Source organism: Podarcis raffonei, chromosome 6, assembly GCF_027172205.1.
Source record: "Podarcis raffonei isolate rPodRaf1 chromosome 6, rPodRaf1.pri, whole genome shotgun sequence".
Lineage (NCBI taxonomy): Eukaryota > Metazoa > Chordata > Lepidosauria > Squamata > Lacertidae > Podarcis > Podarcis raffonei.
In genome coordinates, this window is record NC_070607.1 from 96965935 (window position 1) to 96987734 (window position 21800).

At 49.6% G+C, this 21800-nt stretch overlaps 1 protein-coding gene across 1 annotated transcript in view; it reads left to right on the forward strand.

Annotated features, from left to right (window-relative positions):
- Positions 1-275: 275 nt before the first annotated feature.
- The window catches only part of XKR7 (XK related 7), a gene marked incomplete at its 5' end in the record, with an annotated part of 53397 nt that continues 31872 nt past the window's right edge, over positions 276-21800 (forward strand). Inside the window, one exon of the mRNA XM_053391728.1 lies at positions 276-838. Coding sequence (XP_053247703.1) covers positions 276-838 — 563 coding nt within the window. The remainder of the gene's footprint in view (positions 839-21800) is intronic.

Below are 21800 nucleotides of genomic sequence, written 5' to 3' on the forward strand. Positions count from 1 at the left end.
AATCTGGCCACTCTCCTCCCTCTTTCCTCCCTCCCTCCCTCCCTCTCTCTCTCTCTCTCTCTCTCTCCATCCCTCTCTCCCTCTCTCCCTCCATCCGGAAGTCTCCGTCTCTCCCTCCTTTCTCCCTCCGCCTCTCCTCCAACATGGCCGCGAAGTCGGATGGAGGAGCGGCAGGCGCCGCCGCCGCCGCCTCCGCCTCGTCGTCGCTCGTGCGCCGGGAGGGATCCGGCGGCGGCGGCGGTGGCGGTGGAGGGAGCGGCGGCGGCGGAGGGAGCGGTGGCGGCGGCGGCGGGAGCTGCAGCTCGAGCTTGGCCCGGGGGTCCCGTCGAGGAGGGCCGCCGCCCCCTCCGCTGCCCAACCCGGGCAGCCCCGCCGCCTCGGGCTCGGCCGCCGCCGCCCCGCCGTCGCTGCTGCTGCCGGGCCGCGAGTACAGCCTGCTGGACTGCTGCTGGGTGCTGGGCGCCCTGCTCGTCTTCTTCTCGGACGGCGCCAGCGACCTGTGGCTGGCCGCGCACTACTACCTGCGCGGCGAGTACTCCTTCTTCGGGCTCACGCTGCTCTTCGTGCTGCTGCCCTCGCTGGTCGTGCAGCTGCTCAGCTTCAGGTGGTTCGTCTACGACTTCTCCGCGCCCAGCCGAGCCTCGCCGGGGCCGCCCGCCGCCGCCTTCAGCACCAAGGACAGCGCCAGCACCAAGGACAGCGCCCGAGCCGGCCTCCAGCCGCCGCCGCCGCCGCAACCGCCTTCTCCGCGGGCTTCCTCCGGCGGCGGCTGCTGCCGCCTCTGCGTCTGGATCCTCCAGTCCCTCATCCACCTCCTGCAACTCGGCCAGGTCTGGAGGTGAGCAAGGCGAGGGGCTGGAGGAGGGGGCTGCGAGCACAAAAGGCAGGCCGAGCGGTGGGCTCCCTCCATGTGCGCACCGGGGGAGCGGGGCGGGGGGCGGAGGCAAATCGGGGTGGGGTGGGTGGAAAGCCCTCCGGCTTATTCCCCCGGGCGCTGCTCTCCACCAGGGGAAGTTTTAGGATGGTGGGGGACCGCGCCTCGTGAACCTCGGGGAGCAGAGGAGACGCGGCCGGCCTGGAGGGGGGCGGGGGCTCCGAGCCAGAGGGAGGGGGGAACCGTCCCCGTGGCAGGAGGGAAAGAGAGCAGCCCTCTGGCACGCCGGCAGTTCCTGGGCAAGCCGGCCGCCGCCTCCCTGCCTCTTTCCCCTTGCCCTGCCCAGCAGCACCCCCACCTCCTTCCCCTCACCCCAAAAGGGCCTGATTCAGACCAGGGAACCTCGGTGCTCCGTCTCCCCATTCTCTTGTTCAGACCAGGTGGTAGGAATTGAGCCTGTGCTTTCTTTAAGCTACACTCCCTGAAAGGTGGGCTAGAAATCTAATGCATAATTCACTTTATTCTGCCAGGCCTCCCAGCTCTAATTTGTAGCCCGAGGCTTTAAGGGCTCCTGGACATAGAGAGACTTATCAGCCCTTTAGCCCTGCAAGGCAACAAATGTGAGGCATTTGCTGAACCATCTGGCTCCGAGCAGGGGCGGGGAGGTTAGCAGCACCTGCCTGGTCCCTATTAGGTGTCTGAGGGACAAATCCCACTTCCAAGACCAGCTTCAAGGATGCTTAAAGGGGACTTGGCACCCTCTTTCTCTTCAGGGCCAAGTCTTGGTACCGGAGAGCAGCATCGATTTTGTTAAACGAATTCTCACCAATGGGGAAAGGAAGGCGACAGTGGAGTCACTCTGATTTGGTGCTCTGTGTGGAGATGTTTTAAGTGCTGTACTAAATATGATTTATCTAAGGTACTGCAATGTGTGGTGGGGGGGGAGGGGAGAGAGGAGAGGAGAGAGAAGGATTGCCATGACATAACTGGGTGTCTCTGCTGTTAAACTGTAGCCGTGCATCTCATTGACCAGAGGGAACGGGACCCATGAAATGAAAGGTTGGAGGGCAAGGCAATCACGGGTTCTTTCAAGGGGAGAAGGTGTCAGAAATAGAATTAGATTCTTCACCCCAGGAGACACGCGCGGGAGGGGGGTGAGGAGAAGGTTAGAAGGTTATAGTGCATCCCAGTCATACTTCACCGTCATGACAGGCCTGTTAGGCAGGCATGGCAGAGAGAGGGAGGGGACCAATGCAGCGTCCACCGTCCCATTCTGCTCCCCAGAGAAACCTGAGAAGCGCTGCCTCCTCCTTTACTCCACGCCTCCGACTTTCTAAGAATCCACCAGAGTGTGCTGAGCTGTCCTGTTCATAACACGGTCCCCAAACCCCGTCGGCTGCAGCCCTGGACGTTTGGAGGGCACCAGGCTGAGGAAGGCTGATCCGAGACGTTGTTTGCTTCCTTTTGCTGGCGCTGGTGGTGGGGGGGGGAGTGGCATGCCTAACCCGCCCCCCCCCCCCAACAACTGAGGCTAGCAGATCATTGCTACATGGGAGCTGCTCTCAGACAACCGCTGCCTGGTTTGTCACAGTGCCTGTGATTCCATTGAAATGAAAGCCCTCTCCAGTTGGAGACGAGGGCAGAAGCTGTGCGCGTGTTTTCCAGCCAGAGCTCTCCTCTTCAGCCCCCACCCCACCCGTCCCGCCCTCCTCTTCTTCCCTGCGTTTTATCCACAGCCCCACTCCCCGAGACCACCTTCAAAGGATCTGAGACCGGGGAGGAGCCAAGTAGGCCCCTGAGAGCCGGCTTGAGAGGGAGAGCGCAGATGGAGTAGGTGCACTGACTGCCTCTCCAGCAACCACCTCCACTCCAGGGCTCTTAGATGATCATTTCCTGGCAGGTCTATTTCCTCAGGCCAGACTATTGAGCTGACCTTTCGCTCCCCCCACCCTCCCGCCCACTCCAGACAGCTCTCCTTTTCCTGAGCCTCACAGCTCCCCCTCCCTCCACACGGCACAACCGGTCTGTAATGGATCTTCCTGCAAGGGAAGTTGGAGCTGAGCTGGAGACAATGGTGAATTTCTGAAAGAGCCTGCTTAGCTATTCATCGATCGCTGCAAACTGGAGCTGCAGAAGGGAGTTCTCGCCCTTACGCTCCAGTGTAAAGTGAGGTCTCGTCTGGCTCCCAGGGATGCCATGTGGTGGGTGTTTTCCCCGCTCCTGCTGCCCGTGGCCTTGCTCAGGAGAAGGGAGGAACGCAGAGCGCACATCCTTCATACGGTACAGAGCTCTGCCTCCTTGGCCGCTCCTCTCCCCATTCAAAAGAAGGCGAGCCACGTCCCCTCCCATTCATGATTCCAGCCCATTCTCATCGCAGCTGTTGACACGGGGAATTGACAAGGGAAAGCGGCAGAATGTGCTCTTCATGGAGAAATGCAGCCTCAGTGGATTTCATTGCAACATCGCGCCAGTCTGAATTTTCCCTGACACTGGGGATTGCCACGTGTGGAGCTTGCAAAAGGCTCTGGCAGATTTCCTTTTGTGCAGCTCGCCATTGAAAGCTTTTTGTGGTTTTGCTCTGTGCTGCTTGGACGTTGAGGAGCCCCCACCCCCCACCCCACCCATTATTCAGCTGCTGTAAGGACGGGCTCAAGTTGTTGCAGATTCATGAAGTACAGCTTGTCGGTTATGAATGGAGGAAATTGCTGATTGCTAGCTGAAGAAAATTACCTAGGGTGGGGGGAGCATGATGATTCAGTTTGGGCATGGAGATGTAGCTGGGCCTTGACTTGAGCTGCAGGGCTTAACCCTGAGACCCCAAAGCATTTGTGATGCATTTGAGTGAGTTGCAATGAAGGTTGCTACAAGTGGTTTTAGCACAGAGAACCAGATATTTATTGGGAGGGGGCTGAAATCTCCCGAATTTCTTCTCTCTTGTTACTTAGTGGGTTCAGTCTGCATACAGTGTACTGGCTTCAGAAAATCGTGTTGGTGCCCTTAGTCCCAGCTACTTCACATGGCCTGGCCTGGACCCTGTAATCTGTTTTACTGCCACACCTCAAAAGAATCAATGGCAGCTCAGTTGGCTTCCATACATGGAATAGGGAGTGGGCGGAATCTGGTCCTTTGCTTCAAGCAACAAAATGCCTTGGGCTGGTCCTGTGTGTGCCCTGGTGCAGGATCCACTCAGACCACTGCTTTGGCATGGGAGCGCTGGTCAGAAAATAAACAGAACGGTGTGTACCCTGACCATCTGCAGGCACAGCATGTGATATTGGACACTGGATTCAGCTTCCTATCTCCACTGTATGTCCAAAATATCTTAGTGGCCGCAGAGCTATGCTAGAAAGTGGGCGAGCAATACCCACCGAAACCTCAAAAGCCAGAGGAGTGGCTGGATGAGACTCCCGTTTGCCGGGGGCAGAGCTTCAGTGCCTTTCTACAACCCTTGGCCCTTCCTACAAACTATCAAAGCTGGTTTGAAATGGGCCAAAGACAATAAACTGGACAAATCTGCCCACTATGTGCAGGTTGCATAATTCAGCTTGTCTTGGATTGCCCAGGCACAGGGCAATGTATTGTTTGTGTGGGTGACACTCAGCCCAGGCATGAATTGGTTTTAAGCCACTTGGGTCGATTATGTGGCATATTTACAATGCAGTCAAACCAAGAATGCATGCTTGCTAGATAGGCACATGGTAGCTGAAGCTCAGGGACCTGTAAATTTCTGAGAGACTCCTACTGTGTCCTGTTAGGGGGAAGGCATAGCCATACATATACTGTAGTCTCATCCCCTGGCCAGGCCGCTTCCTCTTTGCTCTTTGACCCCATTCCAGCAATCTGCATGTGCTCAGACACCCTCTTAAACTAGACTAAAGTATGTCTTTGTAACTGAATTACCATTTTAAGCCTGCCTGAACAAAGCTGCTGTTCTCTGTTACTCTTCAACAAGTATTTTGAGAGAGTAAATGTTATTTTTACCTGTCTGTGTGATTATTGTTTTAAGGGGGAGGGTACCAGGAGAATCCCTTCTGCTTTATTGCATCCTGGATTACTTAAACTAAAAGGCTAAAATTAGCCTATCAAAGCTTCCCTTTTAAACTGCAAAGGGATGAGAATCAGCTGAACTCAGGGTGCGGAGGAAGGATCATATCAAATAAATATATCCTCTCCTAGCATCTATACACATCGCTACAAATAAATCCACTGAACTGCTGGATTATAAACAGGCATGGCAATTGGTACGAAGTTCCCCTATTCTGTTCTCCAGCCTGGCCCTCTCCCCTCCCTGATCTGCTCCACCAGGCAGGGCATTAAGCCAATTAAAGCTGTCCCTCTCGGAGAGGCCCTCCTGGCCACTGATGCTCTTGAGCTGTGTATCAGTCTCTTCCTAATCTTGGGATTTGTGGCACTTGCTCCACTGACCAGTTAAATGCGGTTTGCTAAACCCATTAGCGAGGCTGGATTTGGTGCAGGAAGTAGACAGTTGTTTCTAAGAAGTGATGAATTATTGCTAGATGAACTGTGCCTGGGAAGAGGAGAATGGGAGCCTGGGCTTCCTCACGACCCCTCCCCGTGCATCTCATAAGCTTCTTTATAGCACGGTTCTGGAGACGGCGCCTGTTGTGCGCAGCAGATATTAGGGCTGGTGCCACAGTGCTGTGACGAAAGGCATCCCTTGCACACCAGAGGTCCCAGGTTCAATAGCTGGCATCTGATCATAGGATCTTTGGCTTGCAAGGCTGTTGCCTGCTAGCATGCCTCGTGCTTGGCTAGATGGACCCATGCTTTGACTTGGTAGGAGGTGGCTTTGCTCAAACTCTCCCCAATTTCATCTCTGCAATTGCATTGTGTGTGTGTGTGCACCTGTGTGCAAGGCCTGGCATCTTGCCCCTGAGCATAATTTTGCACCAAAACATTTTCCCTTCTTCAAAAAATCACAGAATCTGTTTCCATGCAAAACCAGCTATAGTACTTGTGGTTTACTTGGTTGCTGAGAGGGTGCATTTGTGAGGAGCCTGCAATTCTGAAATGAATTTTCTTAGAGGCTAATGTTGAGCCTCCCTGGGCCAAGTCACGCCTTGCACAATTCCTCCGTGCAGTCATTGTAGACCAGTGGTTCCCAAAGTGGCCAGTGGTGCCGCCTGGTGGGAAGTGGAATTACCTAGCGGGGTGCTAAGAGAAAAAGGAGCAGCTGAGGGGTTCTGGTGGTGCAAATGACTATCAGAGTTTGAGAAGCTGGTATCACTGGATCAAGTTCATAAATTACATTGAATTAACTAAACTAGTTTCAACTGGATTTTGAATAAATGTGCAATTAATTGTCACGCTTTGGAATATTATTGCGTTGTTATTTTCCTTAGCGGATCGTGAAAACTGATGTTCTGAATAATGCTTTTTATAGGGTAGGCAACCAAGGGGGCAGTTGCCCCTTTACACTGGTGTAAAGACGATACTGAGCTAGAGGGGCTGACTCAATTCAAGGCAGTTCCCTATGTTCCTGTATAGCTTGGTTCATGTGTGACCTTCTGTGCAGACTGATCACTGAACAGGCAGGTTTTCTGTCCATGGTACCGCTTTGGAACAGAAAGTGATGTTGAGCCATTGTCACATACAATGATCCTCATAGAAGCTGCATGGAAATTCCTACAGGAAAGTGCCTTTCATGAAAGGAGGTGGTCTGCCTGCCTTGCCTTGCGTTCAGAAGCCTCTGTAGCACCAATGTGATGTGCTTGTGAAGATATAATTAACCACCTTAACATGATGAGCCCGTCAGCATCTGTCTTGGGCTGATAAGATTTCCAAGGTTGGGAGATCCCTTGTGCCTTGTTACAAGAGGTCAAAGCCCTGTTCTCATCATGTACATTGTAGAACTGTCAAGAGGGAAACAAAGATCCTTCAGGCATAGTCGGATGTTGGGGGACAATTTTTGCACAGGTTTTCAGGTGTTTTTCACCTATCATGTATCCCCAGTGCACACACCCCCCGCCGCCAATACTCAGTTGCTCAGGGAACTAGAAGGTTTGCAATCCAACTTCTGCGAGGGAAGCAAACATTGTCATCCTAGCTGGAATTAGATCTCACACTGGGGTTGGCCAAGGGGTGGGAATAGGTTAATGTTACAGAACCCCAGCTGCCACCCCTCGGAAAATCACACACACACACACACACACACACACAGAGAGAGAGAGAGAGAGAGAGAGAGAGAGCGCAATTTGAATTGGAAAAAGGGTCCCATTTAGAGGAAGAGGAGCTTTCTTTGTAAGCCAAATTGCTGTGCAAGGGTGATTTGAAGGGGAAACTGCAGCATGCAAGGAGCATTATCCTTCTCTAGGTGTCACCAGCCCCCAAACTACACGCTCCTTCAGCAATTAGGCTGGAGGGGGGAAGCTCCTATTTGCATGAATGGGAGCTAAGCCTAATTGCTGTGTGTGAGCAGGGCTATAGAGGGGAGGCCACGCCAGAACTAGACACATCATGGTCCCTTCATTGCCACTCCAAATTTAAATAGATGGGGGGAGAAAATTTCCCCAGGGGGAGCTTTCTTGCCCGCATAAAATAAAGCAGAGAGCTATAATTTTGGGTATCTTATTAAACAGTGAAGGTGCCTGCATGATGACAATAGGCAGGGAGTTCCAGAGTACAGTTGTACCTCGGGTTAAGTACTTAATTCATTCTGGAGGTCTGTTCTTAACCTGAAACTGTTCTTAACCTGAAGCACCACTTTATCTAATGGGGCCTCCTGCTGTTACTGTGCCGCCGGAGCACAATTTCTGTTCTCATCCTGAAGCAAAGTTCTTAACCTGAAGCACTATTTCTGGGTTAGCGGAGTCTGTAACCTGAAGCGTATGTAACCTGAGGTACCACTGTATAGGTGCTGCCCCACTAAAAGATCCAGTTTTTTACAAATGCAGAATAGCTGTTATGTGGCAGTATTGGCTCTGGATTCGGATTAGTGCTATTGCTCTGATATTTTGTGGGTTGTATGTATTGACCTTTTTGATTGTGACTGCGAGTTTAGATTGCATATGTATCATTTTAGAATGACACCTATTTTGTAAGGGCACTGCTAGGCAGCAGAGTGTACCTTGAAATAATACAAAAAGCAGAGTAGATCCAGGTTGCAGCCGTACGGGAGTCTCTATCCAGTTCAAGAGCTCTTGAAACTTTGCAAGCCCAGCTGGAACAAATGGGCCACGAGCAAGAATCCACTATGGGCCATACGAAGCATCCACAGAGGACCCCAGGCTGCCAAAGCGTCTTGTGGCAGCAGCCCTGAGCAAATCTGAAGGGTTTGTCAATCTGCAGTTGCACAGATCAAGCGTTTCTGAATTGTTTCCCCCAGACATGCATTTCATGGTGGGAACAAGCACCCCCTGTCCACATACATGAGAGATCCGTGTGGGAGTTTATGAGGGCTGCTTTGAGCTGTAGCCCTTGGTTGTCAAAGACTTGGAAACTTAATGGGGGCTTGCAGGCTGCAGTCCTGTGCACACTTCCTAGGGGATGAGGCCCAATGAGATCAGTAAACCTGCCTAGGACTGTGCTGTAGCAAGAGCTTCCACAAAATAAATAAATGAGTATTTTGCACAGCTTGCTACCTTTCCCTTCCAGTCCTTATCTGCTTTTTCATGCTATCCTTTGTGCACGCACATACACACACACCCTCTCCCTCTTCTTCCTTCCTTCCTTCCTTCCTTCCTTCCTTCCTTCCTTCCTTCCTTCCTTCCTTCCTTCCTAGTTTACATTTCTGCAAAACCCAAACAGTAGATCTTGCAAATAATGATGCACATTTATGCAGCAAAGGATGGCTGCACAGCTAATTGTGACTTCACATGGCTACTAAGAGTGTATTAACTTATGGTCTGTGCGTGTGGTTTGGGAGCTGCACGGTCAGGGAAAAAACAATACTGTCCAGGGTTGTAATGACTGCGGAGAGAATAATTGGGTGCCCTCTTCCCACCTTGGATCAAATCTACGCTTCCAGGTGCCATAAGAAAGCTGCAGAGAGAGCGCAGGATAGTGCTCACCCCGGAAATGATCTCTTTCAGCTTCTGCCTTCTGGAAGAAGGTCCAGGGTTATAAAGACTAGGACTAGCTGCCTGAGAAACAGTTTCTATCCAAATGCGATTTTGGTTTTAAACGCATTGTAAGGAGTCTGTATGGGAGTACAGTGGTACCTCGGGTTAAGTACTTAATTCGTTCCGGAGGTCCGTTCTTAACCTGAAACTGTTCTTAACCTGAAGCACCACTTTAGCTTAATGGGGCTTCTTGCTGCTGCCACGCCGCCGGAGCATGATTTCTATTCTCATCCTGAAGCAAAGTTCTTAACCCGAGGTACTATTTCTGGGTTAGCAGAGTCTGTTACCTGAAGCAAATGTAACCTGAAGCATATGTAACCCGAGGTACTACTGTATATTGTATTGAAAAATGGGGTATCAGAGTTTTTAGGGGGCTAACCAGGCTGGGATAGCTGGGATAGCAGGCTTGCTGGGTTTTGAATGTCTTATGTAGATTTTTCAATTTCGTTGTTCTGTATGGGACAATGACAATAAAGATTATCGTATCGTAAGATAAAATCATGGAATTGTAGAGTTGGATGGGACCCTGAGGATCATACCTGCAACCTTGGCGTCATCAGCACCACACTCTAGCCAACTGAGCTATCCAGGCCGATAGCCACAATGGCTACCATCTCCCTCCACAGCTGGAGGCAAAATACCACTGAATACCAATTGCAAGGGAGGAGAGAGGCTGCTGCAGTGCCCAGGTCTTGCTTGTGGGATCGCCATTGGGGCCTCACGTTGGTCCTTGTGAGAATAAGACGCTGGACTAGATGGGTCCTTGGGTCTGATCCAGTAGGATCTTCTTGTGCTCTTCTGTCCATAAGGTGCCAAGATGCAACAGAGGACAGGACTCCCCACAGTTGTTCTGTACAGAAGAAGAAATTTCATTGAGTGTGGCTTACAATGAAAGTTGCACCTGCTGAGAGTCCCTCTTCTGCTCAGCTGTTAAAGGTCCAGATGCCCTGTTGTCTTCTGCATGTATGGCAGCTCTTTGGTGTTCAGGGTCTGATTGTAGTGGTGCAGGAGTTAAACTTCTGCCAGTGCTTTGAGCACCTGCTGTGCCTCTGCCTCCCACCTGGGTAGGGCAAGAGTAGAACTGAGTAGAACTCGTCCTGTATAGCAGGTGGGAGTGAGCAGAACAGTTGTGGAATGAGGCAGCAGCTGAATAAGTACACTACTACCTGGGGTTATTTTAAAAGGCAACAAGGAACTTCAGGTGAGGATCTGGCAAACCTAAGCACCTTTACTTTCCAACGACTTTGTGCCCAAGGCAGCCAATTTTGTGCACCACAAAAGGCAGCAAATTGTGAGTTATTTAAAGTATAATAATAATAATAATAATAATAATAATAATAATAATAATAATAATTTATTTGTACCCCGCCCATCTGGCTGAGTTTCCCCAGCCACTCTGGGCGGTTTCCAACAAAGATTAAAAATGCAGTGGTACCTCTGGATGTGAACGGGATCCGTTCCAGAGCCCCGTTCGCATCCTGAGTAGAACGTAACATGTGACTGTGCATCTGTGCATGCGCGGGTTGTCTTTTGCCGCTTCCGCGCATGCGTGTGACATCATTTTGAACGTCTGCGCATGCGCGAGCGGTGAAACCCGGAAGTAACGTGCTCCGTTACTTCCAGGTCGCCGCGGAGAGTAACCTGAAAACACTCAACCTGAAGCATATTTAACCCGAGGTATGACTGTACATTAAAATGTCACACATTGTGTTATTGTTGGGTGAGGACAATTTGGGTTTTCTATCTCATCTCCCAAGGGGGCCATATGCAAATCGTCCAAATTTCTATCTCCTACTGCAGGATTCCTCAACCTCGGCCCTCCAGCTGTTTTTGGCCTACAACTCCCATGATCCCTAGCTAGCAGGACCAGTGGTCAGGGATGATGGGAATTGTAGTCTCAAAACATCTGGAGGGCCGAGACTGAGGAAGCCTGTCCCACTCAGTTCACAGTTTCTCAAGTGAGAGGTGTTGGGACTTAGACCTGTTCGCAGATCAGACCTTGCGTTCCCACAGGCCCTGTGCCTTTAAGAAGCTGCGCAGCAGTCAGAAATTCAACAGGTGCAATCTAGCTTCCTGCAGCCCCTCCAAATTGGGAAAGGCTTGACCTGTTGAATTTCTGCCTGATGTGCAGTTGTTAAAGGCATAGGACAGGAAACCTGCTAGGTGGGGAAACGGTGGCGACCCCAGTCATGCCACGGAAGCATTTATCTCTAACCCCTTGACTTTTGGCAGACTGGCTGTGATCACAGGGTGGTAAGGGAAAAGCTCTCTGCACATGCACTGATGACGCCCTGTGCCTGCTCCTTTACACTGCAAAAAAGAGGGCAAATTGCGGGGCACGTGTGAAAGAGGGCAAAGCTCTTGCATCCTTAACAGCTGTGCAGAAGAGGGCGTTTCAGAAGGCATGGGTTGGCATACAAGCCTTTTGGCAGACGGGTGGCATAGAAATAAACTACGACCTAATGATATGCATCCTGGTGATATCCTGGCTCATATTAAGCTCTGCCACTGCTGCCATCTGAAAGTACCACTTTCTTGCTTTTGCATGGAAATCGTACTGCTAGCCTGTTATTATGCTTGCCCTGAGTTTCCCACAAGGTGAGAAGTTGGAGACTGCCCAGACACAGTGCTTGTGTGGGTTTGTTTTCTTTTTCCAGATCACTGGAAGCTCATGGTGTTTTGTAATATTTTATTAGCAAGCGTTATATGCAGGCAAAGGTGAAGTTGCAGCTTAATTCGCCAACAGATAGCTGACTTCATTGTTGCACATCAGATCTCCAGAGTGAGACACAACCCTATATCTCCCGATCCTCTATTTCTCCCCCAAACTACTGCTGCCTGTCTTCTTTCCCTCCCTTTCTGCTGTATCACAGACTGAGGTCACTTCCGAACGAACTGTTTATTGAACATTCATCCTGACTTGTTGCACAAAGTTTGCAGGGAGGTTGTATAATGCCTGCTGTCGACTGATAATTCATTTTGATTGCATTGCAAAGAGGTTATGTACACACCCTCACATCAATTGCTGTCTCATATTTGCATTGCATTTCCCCTTTGCTTACAGCAAAATCCCCCCCCCCCTTTTATTTTAGGGAGGCAGGCTTGAGGCACAAGAGTGTCAGATCCGCTGTGTAACCTGAATTTGCCATTATGCAATTGAATCCCATCTGCAAAATAGTGGGAATCTGGAAGCAGTCTACGGATTACATCATTCTTAGCTGGGATGAGGGGAAGAAGACTGCATAAGATCCTTTAGGGCCTCCAGTGTTTTCCTAGCCAGTTAGAAAGCACCCACTCCCTGTTTAAAGCTAGCAGTCTCCCTAACAAAAGATGCTCTGCAACTTTGCCACCATCTAGTAAGGAAGTTTCAGTAATGCCTCTGGCCCCATTAACCCTCTCCTGTACAATGGCCCCTACCTCCAACATAATACACTGGTTTGAAAGCCTGAAAATTATAGTATTTGGAAGGCAGATCTGTATAGTGCACAGGAAAATATATAGATTTGGGGCAACTTAAATGTTTAAAAATGCATTTGCTAGGTGGGTAGTAAGGAGATCCTTACCCTCTAACCATACGTGCCGAATGGCTACAGTGCCTATTTTCTCACAGGGTGCTGGAGTGAACTGAATTTGTTCCGAAAAATGGGACTCACCTGCCAAGCGTTGCTATTTGATCTCAGATACGTATCATTCTGTATTGAGCTAATATACTGAAAAGTGTAGCATTTGGGAATCATGGAATTATGGAGCTGGAAGGGACCCCGAGGGTCATCTAGTCCAACCCCCTACACTGCAAGAATCTGAACAAAAGCATCCCTGGCAAATGGCCATCCAACCTCCGCTTAAAAACCTCCCAGGAAGGAGAAATCCACCACCTCCCAAGGCGGACTGTTTCACTGTTGAACAGTTCTTACTGTCAGAAAGTTTTTCCTGATGTTTAGTTGGAAGTGAGATAATAATAATAATAATAATAATAATAATAATAATAATAATAATAATAATATATTATACCCCGCCCATCTGGCTGGGCTTCCCCAGCCACTCTGGGCTGCTTCCAACAAAATATTAAAATACAGTAATGCATCAAACATTAAAAGCTTCCCTAAACAGGGCTGCCTTCAGATGTCTTCTAAAAGTCTGGTAGTTGTTCTTCTCTTTGACATCTGGTGGGAGGGCGTTCCACAGGGCGGGCGCCACCACCGAGAAGGCCCTCTGCCTGGCTCCCTGTAACTTGGCTTCTTGCAGCGAGGGAACTGCCAGAAGGCCCTCGGAGCTGGACCTCAGTGTCCAGGCAGAATGATGGGGGTGGAGACGCTTCTTCAGATATACTGGATATATTGCTTAGCTGACTTGCAGGACTCCTCTCAGGCTGCCATTTTCATTGTGTATTGAGAATGATTTGTGCACATGATGGTTTCAGGACGGAATACGTTTGACCCGGCTTTCAGTGCAGTTGTACCTTTGAAGTCGAACGGAATCCATTCTGGAAGTCTGTTAGACTTCCAAAACATTCGGAAACCAAAGCACAGAACCCACAGAACCCACATCGGACGTTTGGGTTCCAAAAGAACATTAAAAAACCGGGAAACTCACTTCTGGGTTTCGATCGTTCAGTAGCTGATTTCTTTGGGAGCCAAGGCATTTGAAATCCAAGGTACAACTGATTTGTTTTGCTCCTGCAAAGGTTTTAGGGAGGGCATAGTACTTCATTTTCATATAGCTCACGTCCCACAACTTCCTGCTTGTAACTTTTCCTACCACAAATATTCTGGGTTTTGCTTCTTGCACTACAACAGAGGTGGATTTCTTCTTGTTGTTTAGTCGCTTAGTCGTGTCCGACTCTTCGTGATCCCATGGACGAGAGCATGCCAGACACTCCTGTCTTCCACTGCCTCCCGCAGTTTGGTCAAACTCATGCTGGTAGCTTTGAGAACACTGTCCAACCATCTTGTCCTCTGTCGTCCCCTTCTCCTTGTGCCCTCCATCTTTCCCAACATCAGGGTCTTTTCCAGGGAGTCTTCTCTTCTCATGAGGGGACCAAAGTCTTGGAGCCTCAGCTTCAGGATCTGTCCTTCCAGTGAGCACTCAGGGCTAATTTCCTTCAGAATGGAGAGGTTTGATCTTCTTGCAGTCCATGGGACTCTCAAGAGTCTCCTCCAGCACCAGAATTCAAAAGCATCCATTCTTCGGTGATCAGCCTTCTTTATGGTCCAGCTCTCACTTCCATACATCACTACTGGGAAAACCATAGCTTTAACTATATGGACCTTTGTTGGCAAGGTGATGTCTCTGCTTTTTAAGATGCTGTCTAGGTTTGTCATTGCTTTTCTCCCAAGAAGCAGGCGTCTTTTAATTTCATGACTGCTGTCACCATCTGCAGTGATCATGGAGCCCAAGAAAGTAAAATCTCTCACCGCCTCTATTTCTTCCCCTTTTATTTGCCAGGAGGTGATGGGACCAGTGGCCATGATCTTCGTTTTTTTTGATATTGAGCTTCAGACCATATTTTGCACTCTCCTCTTTCACCCTCATTAAAAGGTTCTTTAGGTGGATTTAGGGCAGTGCAACTGTTTCCCCTGCACTAGGTTCCAAGCTAAGTGGAGGACACCCCAGGGTGCTGCATCTATGACACAGCATGAGCGGAACAGAAGATGAGAAGCAGGGGCATGCCAGATTTTGGCCTCATGCAGGGCACTGCTGAAATTTGAAAAACCAAAGTCTGCCCCTGCACCATAGCACAAGGCAATAGCAAACCATAGCAAATGGCAATAATGAGGTAACATTGGGGAAGCGTTGCAGAACAATTGCCAAATTGGAATGATGTGTAGACGGTCCAGTACAAATCCACCACTATTACTGTGTGCAGAATGTCGTTTTGCAGAATACACCCACAAAAAAAATGGGCAACTGCTTGTGAGCTGAGGATTTATTTGCTTTTCACAAGTTTGGCAAACTTAACATCTCTGTATTCTGCTCTAATGTATCTGGAACGCAGAAGTGAGATGTTACGGGATAATGCACATGTCTAAAGTGTGTGTGTGTGTGTGTGTGTGTGTGTGTGTGTGTGTGTATGTAGCTAAGACCGTGAAGTCCAGGGCCCATAATTACCCAGCTGGACCATGGCTGGCTGAGGCTGATGAGAAATGTCGTCTGAAGCATGTGAAGGGCACCAGGTTGGGGGAGGCTGTTTTAACCTCTGCACATTATGCTTCCACATGATGGGCTCGCCCACATTTCTGCTTGTCCTGGTCCTAGGAAGCATGGGGCTGAGCGGTTTTCCACTTCCCCTGTGTTTTCTAGGCATGGGTCCAAGTTTTCTGTTTGCCTCACTGCCTCCCCAGGGAAAACCTGCTCTTTACTGCTGAATCGGAGCAAACATCAGTCCGTGGGAAACCCGATAGACATTGGCTCTGATCCAGCGGTAAAGATCAGGTTTTCCTGGGGGAAAGTGGTGGGACTGGCAGAAGTCAAGATGAGCCCTAAGAACTGTAATACAAGCTGCTGCTCGTCTCCGGTCAGAGACGGGCAGTAATTTTGGTTTTGTCATTGTGCCAGGGAATAACCGTCAACCAGCTCAGCAGTGGGACTTCCGAGAATGATTAGAGGTTATAGTGGACAGCAAACTGAAACTGAGTCAACAGTGTGGCTTCAAAGAAGGGGTGAGACAACCTCGGGGAGAGGGCTGTTAACTCTTCCTAGCCATGACAGCTAAATTGAACCTGTGTGGTCAGAGACAATGTAGCTCTCTCTGTGTAGCGGACGCTGGAGAGAAGCAAGAGATTCACATTCATCACATTCAGGCCTTCTTGAGAGATTCCTGAGGAATCTGGTTGGCTGACCTTAAAAAAAGAAGGGTGGACTAGATGGGCCTTTGATCTGCTCCATCAGGACCCTCCTCCTGCCTTTGTTTTCACATTCGAATAATGGGAAAGGCCAACCAAGTACAAAGTATAATGCCTGCAGGTTCCGTAGAGTGCCTGCCCACTCACTCCTTGCTTGATCACCTCCAAACAACCTGTCTTCCTGATTTGTTTGCAGGGAGATTAGACATTGCCGGCTATTCAATTAGCATTCACTCTGATTTGTTTGCAGAGAGCCTGCGTGGCAGTTGCATCCAAGTAAGGGCTATCTTGTACTTCCCCGTCTCTTTCCTAATTGCAAAAAGGCTGATCCTTTGAGGAAGTGGGCGTGTTGCGCAAACTATAAATTGTGGAGCCTCAACTTGCTGGCATGTGACTGATTCCCACCCTGAAGTCTGCAAGTGTGCCTCTTGGCTGTTGACACTTTGCTCCCACAAGATATAAAGGTCCCCTGACCATTAGGTCCAGTCATGGCCGACTCTGGGGTTACGGCGCTCATCTCACTTTATTGGCCGAGGGAGCTGGCGTACAGCTTCTGGGTCATGTGGCCAGCATGACTAAGCCGCTTCTGGCGAACCAGAGCAGCGCACAGAAACGCCGTTTACCTTCCCGCCGGAGTGGTACCTATTTATCTACTTGCACTTTGACGTGCTTTCGAACTGCTAGGTTGGCAGGAGCAGGGACCGAGCAACAGGAGCTCACCCCGTCGCGGGGATTTGAACCGCCGACCTTCTGATTGGCAAGTCCTAGGCTCTGTGGTTTAACCCACAGCGCCACCCGCGAGGTGGAGGCAAATTCATGGGGGAGAAGGCGGCTGTTGCAGGCTGCATAGAGCTGCTCGATGTTGATGGAAGTTGTAGTCTAAAACATCTGGAGGGCACCAGGTTGGCAAAGACTGCCTTACCCCTCCTCATCTGCCTTTTGAAAGAGTGCGCTTCTAACCGTGTGCAGTGACATTTCAGGTGCCTGAGCCTTTTGCTGCCTCTCCACAGTTCAGAACGGTATCGCTGTTTTCTTTCTATGAATATAGCGTGCTGAAGCTCATTGTCACTTGTCTGTCCCTGCAGCCATGTGGTGTTCAGCAGTGTGGGCAGAACACAAGAGGGATGAGCATGTTAAAAAAAAAATGCCGTGCCCCATGAAGTGTGTGAAAAGAGCCTGCAATTCCTCATGTAGCTTACAGTGGTAGAGCAAGGAGCGTGTCTGCGAGGGGGGCGTTCAAAGCTGCGAGGCTGGAAGCATCATGAGCAAAAAAGAAAAGCTTGCAGAATTAGGCCAAAGGACCATTTTGTCCAGGACCCTATCCTTACCAGGTGCCTATGGGAAGCCTAGAATCAGGCCCTGAGCGCAACAGACGTTTCCCTGCTTATGATTCCCTGATAATAATAATAATAATAATAATAATAATAATAATAATAATAATAATTTATTTATACCCCGCCCATCTGGCTGGGCCTCCCCTGCGACTCTGGGAACCCCCCAACAAAATATCAAAACACAGTAATGCATCAAACATTAAAAGCTTCCCTAAACAGGGCTGCCTTCAGATGTCTTCTAAAAGTCTGGTAGTTGTTGTTCTCTTTGACATCTGGTGGGAGGGCGTTCTACAGGGAGGGCACCACCACCAAGAAGGCCCTCTTCCTGGTTCCCTGTAACTTCGCTTCTCGCAGTGAGGAAACCACCAGAAGCCCCTTGGAGCTGGATCTCTGTGTCTGGGCAGAACGATGGGGGTGGAGACGCTCCTTCAGGTATACTGGACCGAGGCCGTTTGGGGCTTTAAAGGTCAGCGCCAACACTTTGAATTGTGCTCAGAAACACTTCAACAGCATGCTGCCTTCAACCTTGGGCATAGTCTTTGTGGCTGGTAGCCTTTGATAGCCTCATCCAACTCCATGAATTCAGGGCTGTCCCATGGAAGAGGGAGCAAGCTTGTTTTCTCCCACTCTGGAGGGTAGGACTTGAACCAGTGGCTTCAAGTTACGAGAAAGGAGATTCCAACTAAACATCAGGGGAAACTTTCTGACGGCAAGAGCTGTTTGACAGTGGAACAGCCTCCCTCGGGAGGTTGTGGAATCTTCTTCCATGGAGGTTTTTAAACAGAGGTTGGATGGTTTTACAGCAATGGCCATTTGTCGTGGATGCTTTAGTTGAGCATTGCAAGGGATTGGACTAGGTGGCACTTGGGAGCACCTTGCAGCTCTACAATTCTACAATTCCACGTTTCTATGAATTTGTCCAATCCTCTATTAAAACCATCTTAGGTCCAAGGCCATCACAGTTGGAGGCAGCAATGCTTCTGAAAGCCAGTGAAATAAATAAATTAAGGTCTTATATATACCAAACAAACACGTACATAAATATGCGAACCACATGTCTGAAGCAGCGCAGGAGGGCAGTCCTGGAGCCATTTTGGCTCCCAAACTGACCAAATGTTTTCTCTGCAAGGTCAAAGGGAAATGGAAAAGTCTTTTCATTCACAAAATCTGTCTTGAGGGTATATCTGTGTATGAATGGGGTGAGCCTTTGGCCTGGCTCAGGAACTGGGTATTTGTCAGTACAAAAGACTGGCCAGGCTCCCCAGGGTATCCAATCAAGTGAGCATTAATAGGTAACCTGCCAGACAGGAGATAAACAACGGCAGGAGATAAACAACGCACTCAGATTTCTGCTGTAGACCGCCCTTTCTGTGATGTAGGTATGATGTGTCTGGGGGTGGTCTTGGACTCCAGGGCGGGCAATTTAAAATGTCTATTTCACACCTTGGTTCTGGGTTCCTCCTCCTTTCCCGCGTGTGAGGGGAGCACCCTGTTGCAACAGTTCAATAAAGATCAGGCTTACGAGCTGCTTTGCTTCTCAATATTCTCTGGTTGGCCTCTGTTCTTTTCTCCGACCGATGGAGAACCTACAAAGGACTCTATAAGGGCTCTTGTGTCCCCCATAAGGGAATAAGGGCAGATTTTCGTTTATTATACCAGTTGCTGGAAACCACAAGAGGTGTGAGTTGCTCTTGTGATCAGCTCCTGATTGCAGGTTTCCCATAATGGGCATCTGGTTGGCCCTGTGAGAACAGGATGCTGACTAGATGGGCCATTGGCCTGATCCAGAACTGTTATTTGTATGCTCTTAATCTGAATGAATAACCATCACTTCTGCCTCAGCACCCTCCGTTTGCCACAAAGCAGACAGTCGCGGGCTTTGAATGTGTGGGGTGTTTTTTTTAATATATATGTATTGCCACAAGCACTTCTCACTTTACCCCAAGTGCCATTTTAAACGTCGCATTCCGGAATAGACCTGTTGAAAAAACAAAAACGTTTCGTATTCCAGCCGCTGCCTGGAGATGAGCCGCACAGCGAGTGACCAGTTAAAGACCCTCATTATTAACCTTCTTCAGAGCGATATAAATAATCCAAACCAATCCAAGCATCTCTCTCCCCAGCCAGCCACGCTCTTAAGTTGTTCCAATTACAACCACCCATTTCTGAGTGTCGGGAAGAAGAAAAGCAAGCCCCCCTTGTAACTAAATTCATTAATCATCATCTAGGATTCCCTCCCCCCCCCCCCGACTTCTTCTATTTTAAAAAAAGAGAGAGAGAGAGAGAGAGAGAGAGAGAGAGAGAGAGAGAGAGAGAGAAGGCGGTGGAGGGAGTGATAAAAACCTGCAGATCTAAACCTAATTGATACGGAGTAGAATTTTTCCTAAAAAGTAATTTGGCGATATTAGTCTATAATCCTTTATTTAGAACAAGGAGAGGAAAAATGGCCTTTGGGAGGGGGGGTGGGTTGCAGCCGTTTAAATCCATTATGCATCGTGCGAAGTCAGATAATTAGACAGGCCTCCGAGTGGCAAGTCAGTCTGAATGATGTCACGTCAAAGAGCATTGATTAAAGGCTTAGAGACCCCCCCACTTGTCTCTCCCCCACCAACACCATCATAAAACAGGCAGCTGTGGGTTTGTTAGATCACCATTGTCAGCATGCAGACCAGAAGGGGAGGTGATGGGTTCAGCGCTAGATTTAGGGTGGTGCAGGTCGTTCCCCCCCCCCCAGGGCTTTGAGCAAAATAATAATATTTATGGCGAAAATAAGAAATATTTGGCGGTTCCAAATTTTGTGCAAAGTACCAAAGTCCACCCCTGAGGGGCTCTTGGGGCGAGGAGAGCAGGATTAAGTGGCCAAATCCTTGGAGGGTCTTGTTTTGTTATTCTACTGTTATTTATTTTCTTTTTGCTTTGATGTCCACTGAGAGCCAGTGTGGTGTAGTGGTTAAGAGCGGTAGTCTCGTAATCTGGTGAACCGGGTTCGCGTCTCCGCTCCTCCACATGCAGCTGCTGGGTGACCTTGGGCCAGTCACACTTCTCTGAAGTCTCTTAGCCCCACTCACCTCACAGAGTGTTTGTTGTGGGGGAGGAAGGGAAAGGAGAATGTTAGCCGCTTTGAGACTCCTTGAAGGGAGTGAAAGGCGGGATATCAAATCCAAACTCTTCTTCTTCTTCCTTCAAAAAAACTCAGCATGGCACAGATGGGTCTCCTCTCCCAACTCCATCCTCACAAACTTGTAAATTAGGTTCAGCTAAGGGAGACAGCATCTTAAAAAGCAGAGACATCACCTTGCCAACAAAGGTCCGTATAGTTAAAGCTATGGTTTTCCCAGTAGTGATGTATGGAAGTGAGAGCTGGATCATAAAGAAGGCTGATCGCCGAAGAATGGATGCTTTTGAATTCTGGTGCTGGAGGAGACTCTTGAGAGTCCCATGGACTGCAAGAAGATCAAACCTATCCTTTCTGAAGGAAATCAGCCCTGAGTGCTCACTGGAAGGACAGATCCGGAAGCTGAGGCTCCTGTGCTTTGGCCACCTCATGAGAAGAAAAGACTCCCTGGAAAAGACCCTGATGTTGGGAAAGATGGAGGGCACAAGGAGAAGGGGACAACAGAGGACGAGATGGTTGGACAGTGTTCTCGAAGCTACCAGCATGAGTTTGACCAAACTGTGGGAGGCAGTGGAAGAGAGTGCTCTGGCGTGTTCTGGTCCATGGGGTCACGAAGAGTCGGACATGACTAAATGACTAAACAACAACAACAACAACAACAAAGAATTGTAAAGCTGCAAGCTACACCCCAGAATCAGTCTAGTCCAGGGGTCAGCAACCCGCAGCTCCAGAGCCGCATGTGGCTCTTTAACACCTTTGCCGTGGCTCCGGGGCGGATACTAGCGAGGGGAGGAGGCGCATTGTGTGCCCCGACACTCCGCACTGTTTTAAATGTCGCAATGGTTTTGCGGCTCCCAGGTTTTTTTCCTTCGGTCCAAGTGGCTCTTTTTGTCTTAAAGGTTGCAGACCCCTGGTCTAGTCCAACCCCTCATAATGCAGAAAATGAGCTTGCTCCATCTTCCATGTGACAGCCCTTCAGATATTTGAACATGGCTGTCATATCCCACCCACTACTTAGTCTCCTCTTGTCTGGGCTAAACATACCCAATTCCCTCAACTGTTCCTCATCAGGCTTGGTTTCCAGACCCTCCATCAAGGGTCTGGACATGGATCAGGAAACCAAGACATATGAGGAACAGTTGAAGGAGCTGGCTATGTTTAGCCTAGAAAAGAGGAGACTGAGAGGGGATTAAAAAAAAAAAAAAGGTAAAGGACCCCTGACCATTAGGTCCAGTCGCGGACAACTTTGGGATTGCAGTGCTCATCTCGCTTTACTGGTTGAGGGAGTTGACTTTTGTCCACAGAGTTTTTCCGGGTCATGTGGCCAGCATGACTAAGCCGCTTCTAGTGAAGCACAGCAGCGTATGGAAACACCGTTTACCTTCCCGCCGGAGCAGTACCTATTTATCTACTTGCACTTTGACGTGCTTTCGAACTGCTAGGTTGGCAGGAGCAGGGACCGAGCAACGGGAGCTCACCCCGTCGCGGGGATTCAAACCGCCGACCTTCTGATTGGCAAGCCCTAGGCCAGGGGTCAGCAAACTTTTTTCAGCA